A 13,988-nucleotide genomic window follows, 5' to 3' on the forward strand; every position below is an offset into this window, starting at 1 on the left:
TCATTTTTGTTATTTATTCTCCATAAATATTTACGGTTCAGATTTGCAATATTTGGAGATTTTGCTTTCTATTGTGCCTAAAATGCTACATTTTCAATTTTTGTTATTAACTCTCTGAAAACAGATAAATGCCTTCAGGGATGTATAATATATGTTTGATATGTCACTGCAATTTTGCATCTTTATAAAGATAGCATTTACTTAACATCTTTTGGCATCTTTATTGATTTAATTTGTGCTTTTTGGGTCAATTTGAGAAGTCCATCTGTCAAGATTCCAGAAGCAATGGGAGATTGTAAACATTATTTAAATTTTAATATTAGAAATGATTGAATTCCTTGTTTGGTCATTTTTTTCATACAGCAGATTGCCCACGAATTGGATAAAGCCAAATCTGCGTTTGTGGTTTTATATTCCTTGCAGCTAGAAAGGAAATCACATGTGCTGCAGAGCAGAATTGAGATAATTGGAAGAGTATTGTATTCATACATTATTTATTCCCAGGTTGAATTTTCCATTGCATCATTTGTACGGTATTGAATTTTATGGTGTTATGAGCATTTTGTTGTCTTCAGATGCATAAAATATCAAGGAGTGTTTTGAATAAATGCAATTTAAATTGCACAATCCTATTTTAGTGTGGTTTGAAAAACAAAATTAATTTAATCTTACAGTTTTCCAAGTTTATTGAAATACGCATAATGTAGAGGTTGTTATGATTTGTCCTGACATTGAGTAAACATGGTTGCACAAAAACAATTGCTTCATTGGGTAATGTGCTATTTAAATAACTGTTATTACAACAGTTTGTTTAACATACGCATATGCATAATCATGAATTTGTTCATTTAAAGCAGAAAAATCTGAAAGCTTCTTTTTCATAATTACCATCATTCACTTCAAATTTGCAAATCACAAAAAAAAAAAAAAAGAAACAATGGCCTGAAGCAACGTCAAATTATTGTGGGGAATGTATCATTATTTGAAGAAGAGAGATGCAGTCAAGACTGTGAAAATGCTTATTGAATTGCAAATGCAATTTTTAAATGTCCTTCTGAGCCAAAGTGCTCAGGGCATGTATTATATGGAAATTGGAATAGTAAAAATGGATGCTTACATAGAAGGAAAAACACTCAAGTATTTCTGTAGAGTAAACCTTTGTAATAATGGTCCATGAGGGAGAGGATGCCTGTTATTGCCGATTGTCCACTATGAATGAGTGAGGGGAGTGACATTTAATCCAAGATCGGGAGGGAAAAAATGCGCCAGTGGGACTGGGTTAAACAAGCAGGAATTCACCGGCTGGGGAGCTGTATAATCCCTGGCCCCACACACGGTGCATCAGAGACATGTCTGGTACTCATGCCGCCTTCATGCTGCTCGCTCTCTCCACTCCTGCAACTGGAAGCGCCAGCTTGTTGGATAACTGCCGGACGTAGTGGGGAGGGGCAGCGGGAGCCTCGATCATCGTCCATTATTGCAAGGGTTTACAGTATTTTATATATTTTAGTAGATTCCACCAGTACTGTTCAATAGGCCTTCTCTTTTCAATCGTTTTTAAAGTTCCCCAGCATATCCTACCTTAGAATACTGAGTTATTAATATGGGACTTGCGGGCCAAGTAAGAATCCCAACACACAGAGCAAGATCATGCTGGAAAATTACAGCATGTTAATGATAAACAGAGTCATTAATGCATAATTCAGCCTGTAACTTCACTAGATTGGGAGCTATTGAGAATTTCCAAAATTTGCTAGCCAGTTTGGCTCTGTTGTGTTCCAGAATTCAAATGCATTATGCCTTTTGCCACCCAGATATTTCTGGAAATTTCTGGATTTGCACTTTAACTGCTCATTAAACTCTTGACAGAAATTTTGAGCTTGGTAGTTTGTACAACGTTAATTAAATTCCATGACTCAATAAAGAGAGTTTGCACTTCCATTCCTCATGAAGTCAATTGTTAAAAATATTTAATTTCCTTTACGATTTCTTTCCTTATTTGATTTTCCCCTCTTTTGTCCTCTTTAGTTACTCCTCCAGCAAGAGAAACTCTCTGTTCTTTGTTCAATGGAGACTTAAATACCCTATTCCCAATGTTAGCTCCCATGCGAAACAAGTTACTGTGTTGAAAATTTTGTGCCAAAGAGGGCAGACTAAAGGAGCATAACTTTAGCTAAACCTGGGCCTTTTAGTTTACTTTATCATTTTAGTTTAACGATACAGCGCGGGAACAGGCCCTTCGGCCCACCGAGTCCGCGCTGACCAGCTTGGGACAGTATACAATTTTCACCAAACTAATTAGCCTACAAACCTGTACATCTTTGGAATGTGGGTGGAAACCAGAACACCCAGAGAAAACCCACGCAGGTCATGGTGAGAATGTACAAACCCCGTACAGACAGCACCCGAGGTCAGGATCGAAACCGAGTCTCTGGCGCTGTAATGCAGCAACTGCCGTGCCACCCTAGTGTTAGTGTTTCACATGTGTATACACTATAGCTGCCAAGCATTTTTGTGGCACAATTGTTCCCTCAGCTTGCCGTTTTAAGCACTCACATGTAAAAGAACGTCAGTTCTCTGCACTTGGAACATCGAGTAATGGTGTGCCATCTCTTCTACCTCAAAGCGAATTCACCTCCATCATCACGACTACATCCTGACCCAGGTTGACACCCTAGCAAACCTCATGGCATACCTTAACCAACACCTTTCCCATTAAACTCAACTTCAACAAGGTCAGCTTAAAGAAGTCGCTTCCTAGCTACCACCAGCATGTGTCCTTCAGAACCAGAGGATCAAATAGGGCTATTGCTACTCCACCATCAAAGATGCCTATCGCTCCATCCGTCACCCTCACTTTGGGAAATCCAACCACCTGCCTCTTCTCCATCTTGCTGTGTTTCGGCAGTGACTGAAGAGCACAGCTGCAGCAGTAAGGATGTACAGAGCTAGTCAGTGGAGGCAGAGGAATGATTCTGTAATTGCTTGGATTCCGTAGACTGGGCGGAGTTTAAGTACTCTGCATTGGACCTGAACTAATATGTCACAGTTGTTACCGACTTCACAAGGAAATGTGTGGAGGAATGTGTTCCCACCAAATCATCTGAGTCTTTCCAAATGAGAAGGCTCGGATAAACAAAGCCGTTCGCAATCTACTGAGGATTTGATCTTGGGCATTCAAGTCTCGATGCAGGTTCATATAGCAAGTCCAGATACGATCTTGATAAAGCCATCAGAAAGGCAAAGAGACACTTTTGCTCTAAATTGGAGGGTGAGATGCCGTCACTTCCCACAAGGCAAAACCAAGTGGCAGCTCAAGCAACAGCATGGAATCACTCCCAAATAAGCTCAATGCATTCTACACTCGCTTGGAAAAGGAGAACACCGATGTACCTTCTCAGGACCTCATCGCTATCAATAGCATTGTAATCTCAGTCACAGAGGCAGACTTCAGAAGATTCCTCATATCTGTAGGCCTGTAATGCTGCAGCAAGAATTTCATTGTTCTGTGGTCAGTAGATATGACAATTAATACTTGATGGACCCTGCCATTGTTGAAGATGGGGATGTACTTGAGACCTCCTCTTACTATTGGCCACCTAATTGTACTCTAATTATACTCCAACATTGACAAATAGATATAATGGGGTTGAAGAGATTTGATGACCTATTGCTGTAGCTGCGTCTTCCTGCTTAGTATACAGTGAACAGAGCAGAGACGTTTGCATTGCAGGTTCACAGCAGGCACCTCCTTATTTTTAGGTATATCGGATGTTGCTCTTGGAATTCCCATCTGAATTGCTGATTGATCCAATGGCTAAATAGTGTAGAAGGAGTTCCCCCATGGGTGCCTATTTTTGAGTTGCCTGATCTGGTCTTTGGCTGCCCCCTTTCGCATGTTTGTAGTGCCATGCAACATTATGGAGCATATCCTTGGTGTGAAGATGTTAGGTTATCTCTGTAAGGAGTGTGATGGTCATTTCTATCAAAACTGATATAAGTGCTGGTTTACTCATTACCTGCCTTAGGCCATTGTGGCAATGATCTCTTCAGGACTGAGCCAGCTCAGCCGCTGGTGGTGCTACCAAGCCAAGTGATGGTCAATCAAGTCCCTCACACAATGTTTAACATTTCCCTCTTGGTGTCAGATTGTGCGTTGAACTGGATTCAGTAGTACTTGACTGGCTTCTCCACTCTCACTATGTGCAGGGTTCAATGCTTTAATTATTTATAGGTCGACTTCCTGTTGATAATTTATTATTTATTTGCTGACTGCATATTATATTTACATAACCAATGCCTTGGTGTTCCGTTACCCATTAAGGCTTTCTCAAATTCCCTTTTTTTAAATTTGAGTGTTTGTTTTCTAATTCAAAGCATATTCATTTGGCTGGATAGGAAGTTGACTTTGTGATGTGCTCCGGAGATAAACAAGGACCTTTCTTTAAGTTGTTCAACCTTGCCGTGCACATGACAGAAGTAAATGCTTTTTAGAAGTGTTTCAGTGGCTGTCAAGTGGTTTGAGGTGTCTTGAAAGGAATATGTACGGTACTCTTTAATTGTAATTCTTTCCATAGCTGCAGATTTTATTCCTTGCTTCTGTAGGAATCTTATTTTCACAAGAAGGTAGCAGAATAAGTCCATAACTTGGACGATAATTGACATTTAATAAACAGTTTAAAAAAAATAGTGATGTGACTTTTTACTGTATTTAAATTTAGTCAGCTCCTTGTGTGTTTAAAAATAAACAGCTACAACTTTGGCCTGTAATAATATTGTACAATTATTTGTTTTTGTTTTCCCTTTCAACTTAAGACATCTATCTTAAGCTTGCCAAATTGAGATGACGTTTGATTTTCTGTGAAGGAAGATAGTTTGTAATTGTGGATATAATGTTGCAAAATCAATTGAAGAATACATAAAGCAAGTTTTTAAAAAAATCACAAACCTTATCAATGTATTTCTTATTTATTCAGGGTTTGGCCCACTGCACAGCTTAGAGCTCCATAAAAGAGGATCAGACAACGGTTTGTCACCTTGGAAGAAACAGATTTTCAACAGCAAGTATAAATTTTAAGTTTATGTGGACCAAATTTTAATATGAGAGAGATGGGCAGAAGGCAGAAAAGTGCTATATAAAATAATGACATTTAGATGCATTGATATGATATATAAAGCGACACCACTTAATCTAAACATGGTCGTGTTCATTTAATTATTTTGTTTCCTCCATCAGTTTTGATGATTTCCACTTTTTCACCCCGGAACATTCCTTATACTGTCTCTTTTGTTAGTGTTTGTTAGACGGAATCATGTACCTTCACTTGCTCCTTGATCTTGAGGTTTCAAATGTATAATCTCGAACAATCATTTGGCCAAAGCTCTGTTGACATTTGTTTTCTTTCTCAACACGTTAGTCCTCGTCCTCATTTTAAAGCACTATACACCGTTCAGGCCTATCATATTCAATTTTCTCTTGTATCACGTTTCAAAGAATTTTAGTCCTGCTTTAATGTATATTTTGTATATGTCTACTCCCTGTTAACAGATAGACCATTCAGTTATTATTCCATGTTCTTTCCTCCTTTGAGCTTTTGATTTCTTCCTTGCCCAATGTCTTCCATATTCCACCTTACAATGTTTGGAGACAATCTATGAGAAAGAAGCTATGAAAATGAATGACATAAGTGATGAAGAATGACTGCTGACATTTAATAATGATTTTTCTTTCCCTTCATGTGATGTGTGAAATGTAAAATTTAATTACATTGAACTACATAAGACAGGTCAAAATGAAATGACAACCTCTGACAATAGGTTCCGTATACTGCTTCGTGCAGATGCTCAATATCTTGAAAGGAGAGGGTGGTGTAGGAATGATTGGTTGCATAAAACTAAAACTGTTCTCTGCTGGCATCTCCATTTGTTTTCTGAAATTGATGCCAATTTGTGTTAATATTTTGTTATGTAGAGTCAAGACTGCTTTGTGAGAAGACTGCATCACAATGGCCACTGGCACAGCTCAAAGCTTGCTAACCTATATTGAAGACGAAAATGTCACTGCTTTCAAGGCATTGCTGGAGAAATACAAAGATGTGGATGAAAGAAATGAGGTAGGAAGTTGTTTACAGTAAATAGCAAGCTCACGATACCCAGGTATGCTGGACATCTGGTAACTGAAGTTGCCGTATGTGTGTTTTACTCTGTATTTTCAATTAAAATGTAAAGAAGTTGTATTCAAAATTGATCTGTAAATAAAATTCTGCAAGCTAACACTATTTGATTTCTTTGCTATTTAGTCAAGTCAAGTCAAGTCAATTTATTTGTATAGCACATTTAAAAACAACCCACGTTGACCAAAGTGTTGCACATCTGACTAGGAAAAAAAAGAAACATACAGTGGCAGGCAGCCAAACACAACGGCGCGGCCATCTTGAACAAAATGTTAATTCAATCACCCACAGTCCAACAACAAAAGCATTAAATAAGCATCAAAATTACACCCCCAAAAAACCCCCAAAAACACAGTCCAACAATAAAAGCACTAAACAGGCACCCAAATTACCCAACCCCAAAACCCCCCAAAAACACAGTCCAACAATAAAAGCATTAAATAGGCATTCAAATCACACAACCCCAAAACCCCCAAAAACACAGTCCAACAATAAAAGCGCTAAACAGGCATTCAAATTACACAACCCCAAAAAACCCCCCAAAAACACAGTCCAACAATAAAAGCATCAAACAGGCACTCAAACCACCCAACCCCAAAAACACACAAAAAAAGAAACATCCATCAAAGAAACATCCATCACAGTGAGTCTCCTCCAGTCCTCTCCTCACTGTGATGGAAGCCCACAATGTCTTTCCCTTCTCCCGCTGTCCTCGCCCGCAGTCAGGTTGTTGTGGTTGCAGGCCGCACCGGACGGTCCACAGCGGGCCAAGCCCAAGGCGCGTCGCGTCGCAGCCGCTCCCGCAGCCTCCGAAAACGGCCGGCTCCGCCGATGATAAGTCCGATCCGGGGCGGGCGAACACGCTGCCGCTGTTGCTGCACGTCGGGGCAGTCGTGGCTCCCGACATTGAAGCCCCCGCCCAGCAGAGAAATATCCCGCGGCCTATCTTAGGCCGCGCCGAACGGTGAAATGTCTTAGCTCCCTTAAGCCTACCCATAACAGTCAAGCAAAGACTCTTCGCAATGCAGTTTTGTAGTTGCCGATTAAAGATGCCCGAGGGTTTCAAAGTGCTCAGATATTCTCAGATTTCGTGTCTACCCACTTTTTGACACTTGAGAACATGGCTTTGGCTCCCTGTGTGATTCTGAGGGTGAATACCTGTGAATCACACAGGGCCCCATGTGATTCCATCCCATCAATGTTACTTTAAAAAAAATTGTGTAGATGTGTATGGCTTGATTGTATCGTGTATAGTATGATTTGACAGGATAACTGTTTTTCATGTGATAAAAATAAACCAATAACACTACTAGAAGGAAACCTTTATGAGTTGGAGCCTTTGGGTTTCTCAATGATATAATTATCCAGTCATATGGGCTTGACTGCAATTATAGTTTGCTGTCAGACTGGAGCCCAAAATGCTAACTGACCACTCTAAAGAAAATTGTAGCAAACTAAATAGTTTTGTTGGTTAGGTAAAATTTTGATATAGGTCACCCATGTTTTAAATCTTTTAAATCCATCCTTTAAAAGTAGGGAATTGTTAGGAAATGTTTATATTTTAAAGTGAGCTTTAATTTGTCATGATAGTTTGCATTTTCACAAACACCATTACTCATTCTTAATAAAGAACATGTTCAGCCATTTGGAATTTGAAATTTAGAAGCATGAGAGGGAATCTTATTGAAACATATAAGATTATTAGGGGGTTGGACACATTAGAGGCAGGAAACATGTTCCCAATGTTGGGGGAGTCCAGAACCAGAGGCCACAGTTTAAGAATAAGGGGTAGGCCATTTAGAACAGAGATGAGTCAGAGACTTGTAAATCTGTGGAATTCTCTGCTTCAGAAGGCAGTGGAGGCCAGTTCTCTGAATGCTTTCAAGAGAGAGCTAGATAGAGTTCTTAAGGATAGCGGAGTCAGGGGGTATGGGGAGAAGGCAGGAAAAGGGTACTGATTGAGAATGATCAGCCATGATCACATTGAATGGTGGTGCTGGCTCGAAGGGCCGAATGGCCTACTCCCATTGTCTATTGTCTATGCTCAGATATACATTCAAACTGAGACAGCAGATCTTAATAACCTAACCTGCTCAAGAGGCATTTGGTTGTTTTGTTTGCTTCGCTGCAGTGCTTTAAACCACTTTTTAAAAGGGTGTAAGATGCCTGCAGAATATAAGGTTTTTATTTTATCTTGTGATTGAAAATACTTAAATATCTTTGAACTAAAATCATAATTATCTTAATTTTTGGCAATAAATTGAATGTTGATACTGACAAATGATTCTACTTTGCAGAGCGGGCAAACTCCATTAATGCTAGCAGCAGAGCAGGGGAATTTGGAGATCGTGCAAGAATTGCTTAAGAAAGGAGCCAACTGTAACCTGGAAGATGTTGTAAGTAATTATTTTATCTAATATTAATAATTGATTTTTTATCACTCAAACAGCATTTTAAAATCACTTTCACATGATTATTTCATTGTTGACAGGATAACTGGACAGCTCTTATTTCGGCTTCAAAAGAAGGACATCTAGAAATTGTGAGCGAACTTATCAATTTCAATGCGAACCTTGAGCACAGAGATATGGTGAGTGTAAAGTAAAAGTACGGTGCTGCTATTTTTTTTGCAAGAATTTTATTTATACACCTAATTAAATGTTGAAATAAATTTGTTTATTTTGTATTTAATTAGAACTGGATGGATGTCAATTTTGGAAAAGATTACCTTTGTTGCAAATGATACTTGATAAATTGAGAATACATGCGTAGGGATTTGCTCCTAATATATCATTAGGATGTTCAGTTGTTGTGAAATTAATACCATACTTTAGCAACATGGAGAGCAAGTTAACTGCTTCACAGAGTGTGAGCTACAAATTTATTCCGTGAACCTACACGGTTGTAAACTTGGCTAGCCACTGTGAGGTAATGATAAATGGAGATCAAATTTCTTGCAGAAGAACGATGTCCTGTCTCTGGCTATCATTCATATAAATATGATTATCTGTCCCTGAAACACTTACTTGTTGATTATGAATTATGTTTGGAAAAGAAGAGTAAAAAATAATTATTATGGTATGGTCAGAGAGGTTGAAATTTGGTTTGGTAACTTGTGCTAATATATAGTATATAACAGGTGCACAGTATATAATACATTGCATGCATTTGTTTTTGTTTAAGTCAATGAGATGGAATTTGAAATCTGGATTACAGTTACGTCAAGATTCTGTTCCTGAGAACTGTTTGTAACTCAAACAGTTTACAAGTCGAAAAACTGAGTTTCCACATATGCACTGGACTCTAGGATTGTTTTTCAGACTTCTGGCCTGTTACAAGAGATGTGCCATAATGTTCGGTAGTGGGGAATTGTCGTTTGATATTTATATTAACAATTTGGATGTGGATATTGGCATGCTTTGTGAGCATGCTTAGTAAGTTTGTGGATGACACTAAAGTTGTTTGTACAGTGGACAGTGAAGTGGATAATGTTTATCCAAGATTACAACAGGATCTTGAGCAGCTGGGCCATGAAATGGCAGATGGAGTTCAGATAAATTTGAGGTATTGCTTTTTGGGAAAACAAACCTTGGCAGGCTTTGCACAGTAAATGGTGGGACCTTGGGGAGTGTTGTAAAACAGAAAGACATTGACATGCAGCTTCTAGGTTCCTTGTTGGTGATGACAAAGGTAGACAGGGTGGTGAAGAAGGCATTTGGCACTCTTGCCTCCTTTGGTCAGCGTATTGAGTATAGGAGTAGGAATGTTGAGTTACAGCTGAACAAGACGTTGATAATGACACATTTAGAGTACTGCTATAGAAGGAATGTCATTAAACTGGAAAGAGTGCAGAGGAGATTTACAAGGACGTTGGCATATCTGGAAGGTTTGAGTTATGAGGAGAAGATGGATAGTTTAGTTTAAAGATACAGCGTTGAAACATGCCCTTCGTCCCACCGAGTCTGCACCGGCCAATAATCACCCATACACTAGTCAATGGTATCCCAGTTTCACATCACACACACTAGGGGCAATTTCTCAGAGGCCAATGAACCTATAACCCTGCACATCTTCGGAATATAGGAGGAAACCAGAGCATCTGGCAAAATCCCACATGGTCACAGGGAGAACATACGAACTCCGTACAGACAACACCCATAGTCAGGATTGAACCTGGGTGTCTGGCGCTGTAAGGCAGCGACTGCCGCCCTAAGAGAAACTGGATAGGCTGGACTTCTTTCCTTGGATCATAGAAGGCTGAAGGGCAGATATTTAAGGTGCGAGGAGAAAGATTTAAAAGGGATCTGAGGGCATGTTTTCCATGTGGAAAGTGGTGCATATATAGACGCGTTGCCAGAGGAAGTGGTAGAGATGAGGGGAGGAAGGGGGGATAAATGTGACATTGAAAAGAGACTTGATAGGAAAGGTTTAGAGGGATATGGGCTAGGAGTGGGAAAGTGGGACTAGCCAGAATAAGCAACTAGGTTGGCATGAACGAAATAGACCAAAGGCCCTGTTTCTGTGCTGCACAGCTCTGACTAAGTACAGTGGCTCCTGTGTTGTGTGTTTGGCACCTTGGGTCTTGCATGAATTTCAACCTCTAGATTTTTCTGTCAATCCCAAATCTCAAATTTCAAGCATTTTTGCTTAATCCATGATGGGTTTTTAATAAATCAGCAAATTGCTTATTGCAATTGATGTAAAGAGTGTTAAACTTAAATTTGTAAACTAAGTCAAATGCAGTTTTGGGTGAATCTGCAGCATGTCATTCAAATGAGTAATTGCAGATTCAAAACTTAAACTGAGCAGATGATTGAGGTCATTATTTTAAACATTGAGTAAAGAAACAATGCTTGGAATTCTGATACTGACTTTATTTCATATTTGTCCTGATATTGATTAGATTTATGTAATAATACTGACTTGTTTCTGACTAGATGGAATTCTTGGGTAATGGCAGAGTAGAAAAATACCTTTATCATTTTATAAGCTGCTTTAAATTTGCATCGGGTGTTACAGGGCGGCTGGACTTCTCTGATGTGGGCAGCGTACAAAGGTCATGTAGAAATTTCAAGACTGCTTCTTGAGAAAGGTGCAAACCCAAATATTACTGGACAGGTGAGTACCTCGAGAGCCATTCTCTTCAGTGTATTTGATTTTCAGGCTTGTACATGTTACGCTTCACTTGCAAACCGTGCCCCCCATGATCTGAGTTTACACATTATTGATCAAGGCGCTCCTGTGTATGATCAGTTACAAAACATTGCGATCTCTTTATTACTTTCCAAATAATGTTAATTGCTGTTAAACATTGCCCTGTGAATCTTGGTAATATTATTTTTAATAGTAATTTAGTATTAATGGTTTTGGCACTGCAAGCAATCTGATGTGCTAATTTTTGGTATTGATTTATTTCAGCACATTTTAAACATTTGATGAATATTTATGTTTCCTCTCATAAGAAATATAAGAAACATATAAGAAATTGTATTCTTATACTGTGTTTTTCTTAATATATTTCAAAAACGTCATTTAATCAATGGTTTGCTTTAATCAACAGTACAGTGTTTACCCTATAATTTGGGCAGCTGGACGAGGACATCATGAAATTGTTAAACTACTTCTGCAGCATGGTGCCAAAGTTAACTGTTCTGACAAAGTAAGTATGTAATATCTTAAACCCTTAATATTAGTTTGTGCATTGGAATGTAACAAAAATTTAATCTTCCCCATTTGATCAAAAGAGAAAATCCAGATAATAGGATTTATATATGGAAGCCACACTAATGTATTTGTAACATTTTTCTTTTGTTTTACATTTTACTCTTTCTAAGTTTTTTTGTAGATAATTAGCTCCGCATATCTAATAGAATAGATCCAAAATTTGAAAAATTAAAAGTTCTTTCTTTTGCTGTCAGCTGAAAGGTTGTCTGTATACTTATTCTGCAGCAAGCTTCTCAGAAAATCTTCTCTTTAAATCTGGTGGAGCAGAGACTCAGCAAGTGGCCTATTGGTCAGAAGGCTAGATCCATCTGATGGTGAAGCTCTAATGTGTCAAAACTGTACTCCAATGGAACAAAAGTTCTTTTGTAACTTAAGGAAATAGCCTTCGATGAGATCAAATTGCCATTGAGTATTTTTCATTAAGGGAAAGTGCATGACTGTTAATATTGTTTTCTTATCTACATAGGCTTTTGTTCACTGCAGATCACCATTCTATAATAGTTTTATAGAATACAAAACATAGTATTTAGATGTATTTAGATTTAATTCCTTTCAATTTTAAATTTGTTGCCAAAACAGCCTATTTCTGTCTCCAATCAGTGCTGGGGCGTTTCATTTTTGTTTTAATGTTTACATTCAAAATAGTGTTGTGAAATTAATTAGTGGAGTCAACCATCTGACAATTAATTAAACTGCTCAAAGAAGTGGAAGCAAACTGCAGTAAATATTAAGTTTTTAAAAAAAATTGCAGACCATTTGCCTGAAGCAATTTGACTCTGTTTGACTGTCCCAACATAATCAGAGCTTGTTTGTTATTCTAGGTGATTTGCAGTCTGAAAGATGTCTGCTGCTGAGTAGTAATGTCTGAGTAATGTCTAATGTTTGAGTAGTCAAACTATGGATTGTTTTTAATTTATAGACCACAAGGAAGTATCATGTCAGCGTTTTATTTTTATTTTCCAACTACTACGGAGTATCTTAAATTTCAGTACTCTGTGGTTTATGTAAATATAAATTGATTATTACGTAATATATTTTCACTTTTCTGAGTTAAGTGCTCACCAATCTGGAATAACGCTGCATTAAGTTGAGGCAAATTTAATTGGATGAATGACAAGTGTCTTATAATATAAATGATTCATCTTTTCAACTAATTTAGTACTGACAAAGTTCATAACTGATCGGAGGAGAATTAGGCCATTCGGCCCATCAAGTCTATTTCACCATTCAATCATGGCTGATCTATCTTTCCCTCTTAACTCCATTACCTGCTTTCTCCCCATAACCCCTGACACCCGTGCTAATCAAGAATCTATCTCTGCCTTAAAAATATCCATTGACGGCCTCCTCAGCTGCTTTTGGTGATTATAATATACTTGTGGTTGATACTACTGACTATAGGTTAGATTTGTTTTCTTGTGATAATTTGAGCATTCCAAAATATTTGATTTGTTAAATAGAAAATATATATTTTTAAATGATCTGGTAGTTTATGTCAAACTTTAACATTTAAGTAAAGGTCGTGTATATCCAGTTTTATGTTGAATAATTGGTTTGTTTATAAAGAAGGTGCAACATAACATAGTCACTTTCATTAATTGTAAAACATAATTGGATAAATAGCTAAAAACTATTTTGACAAAACATCTTTATTTTCTAAGAACTTCTGCCAGAACTGAGTGAAGCAGTTTGTAAATTTAATTTCATTTAATGAAAAGTAACATGCCGTGACTGAGGCACAAATTATAGCAATTTTTGTTGTTGTTGTAGTAAATGGCTTCAAATCTCATCTTTATTTGTGATTATCCATGTGTGAGTAAGAGATCTAATCATATCTTCAGGAAGGAAGTACTATTGGTGATGAAGACGTTAAGCAAATATTTGTATGTCATGAACATCTTGCTGTTGCACGGTCTAAATTATAGAATCCATTGAAATAATACAATTGAGAATATTGAAGTATATTTGCAAAAATGTTTATTTTTTTTAGTATGGAACAACTCCATTAATATGGGCTGCCAGAAAGGGTCATCTTGAGTGTGTGAAGCATTTGTTGGAAATGGGTGCGGATGTTGACCAAGAAGGAGCGGT

The 13,988-nt window shown here is 37.9% G+C and overlaps 1 protein-coding gene across 9 annotated transcripts in view; it reads left to right on the forward strand.

The window, feature by feature from the left end:
* kidins220b (kinase D-interacting substrate 220b) overlaps positions 1 to 13,988 on the forward strand; it is a 294,629-nt gene that overhangs the window by 210,939 nt on the left and 69,702 nt on the right. For 6 of the 9 annotated variants that reach the window (XM_078399228.1, XM_078399223.1, XM_078399219.1 and 3 more), the window contains exons 2-8: positions 4,977 to 5,060; positions 5,972 to 6,113; positions 8,471 to 8,569; positions 8,665 to 8,763; positions 11,193 to 11,291; positions 11,734 to 11,832; positions 13,888 to 13,986. In XM_078399228.1, the coding sequence (XP_078255354.1) occupies positions 6,006 to 6,113; positions 8,471 to 8,569; positions 8,665 to 8,763; positions 11,193 to 11,291; positions 11,734 to 11,832; positions 13,888 to 13,986 (603 nt within the window). In that variant the 5' untranslated portion in view covers positions 4,977 to 5,060; positions 5,972 to 6,005. Of the gene's footprint in view, positions 1 to 4,976; positions 5,065 to 5,971; positions 6,114 to 8,470; positions 8,570 to 8,664; positions 8,764 to 11,191; positions 11,292 to 11,733; positions 11,833 to 13,887; positions 13,987 to 13,988 lie in introns of all 9 variants that reach the window. The other 3 variants (XM_078399220.1, XM_078399222.1, XM_078399227.1) reach the window with 2 other exon arrangements.

Source organism: Rhinoraja longicauda, chromosome 5 (genome assembly GCF_053455715.1).
Source record: "Rhinoraja longicauda isolate Sanriku21f chromosome 5, sRhiLon1.1, whole genome shotgun sequence".
Lineage (NCBI taxonomy): Eukaryota > Metazoa > Chordata > Chondrichthyes > Rajiformes > Arhynchobatidae > Rhinoraja > Rhinoraja longicauda.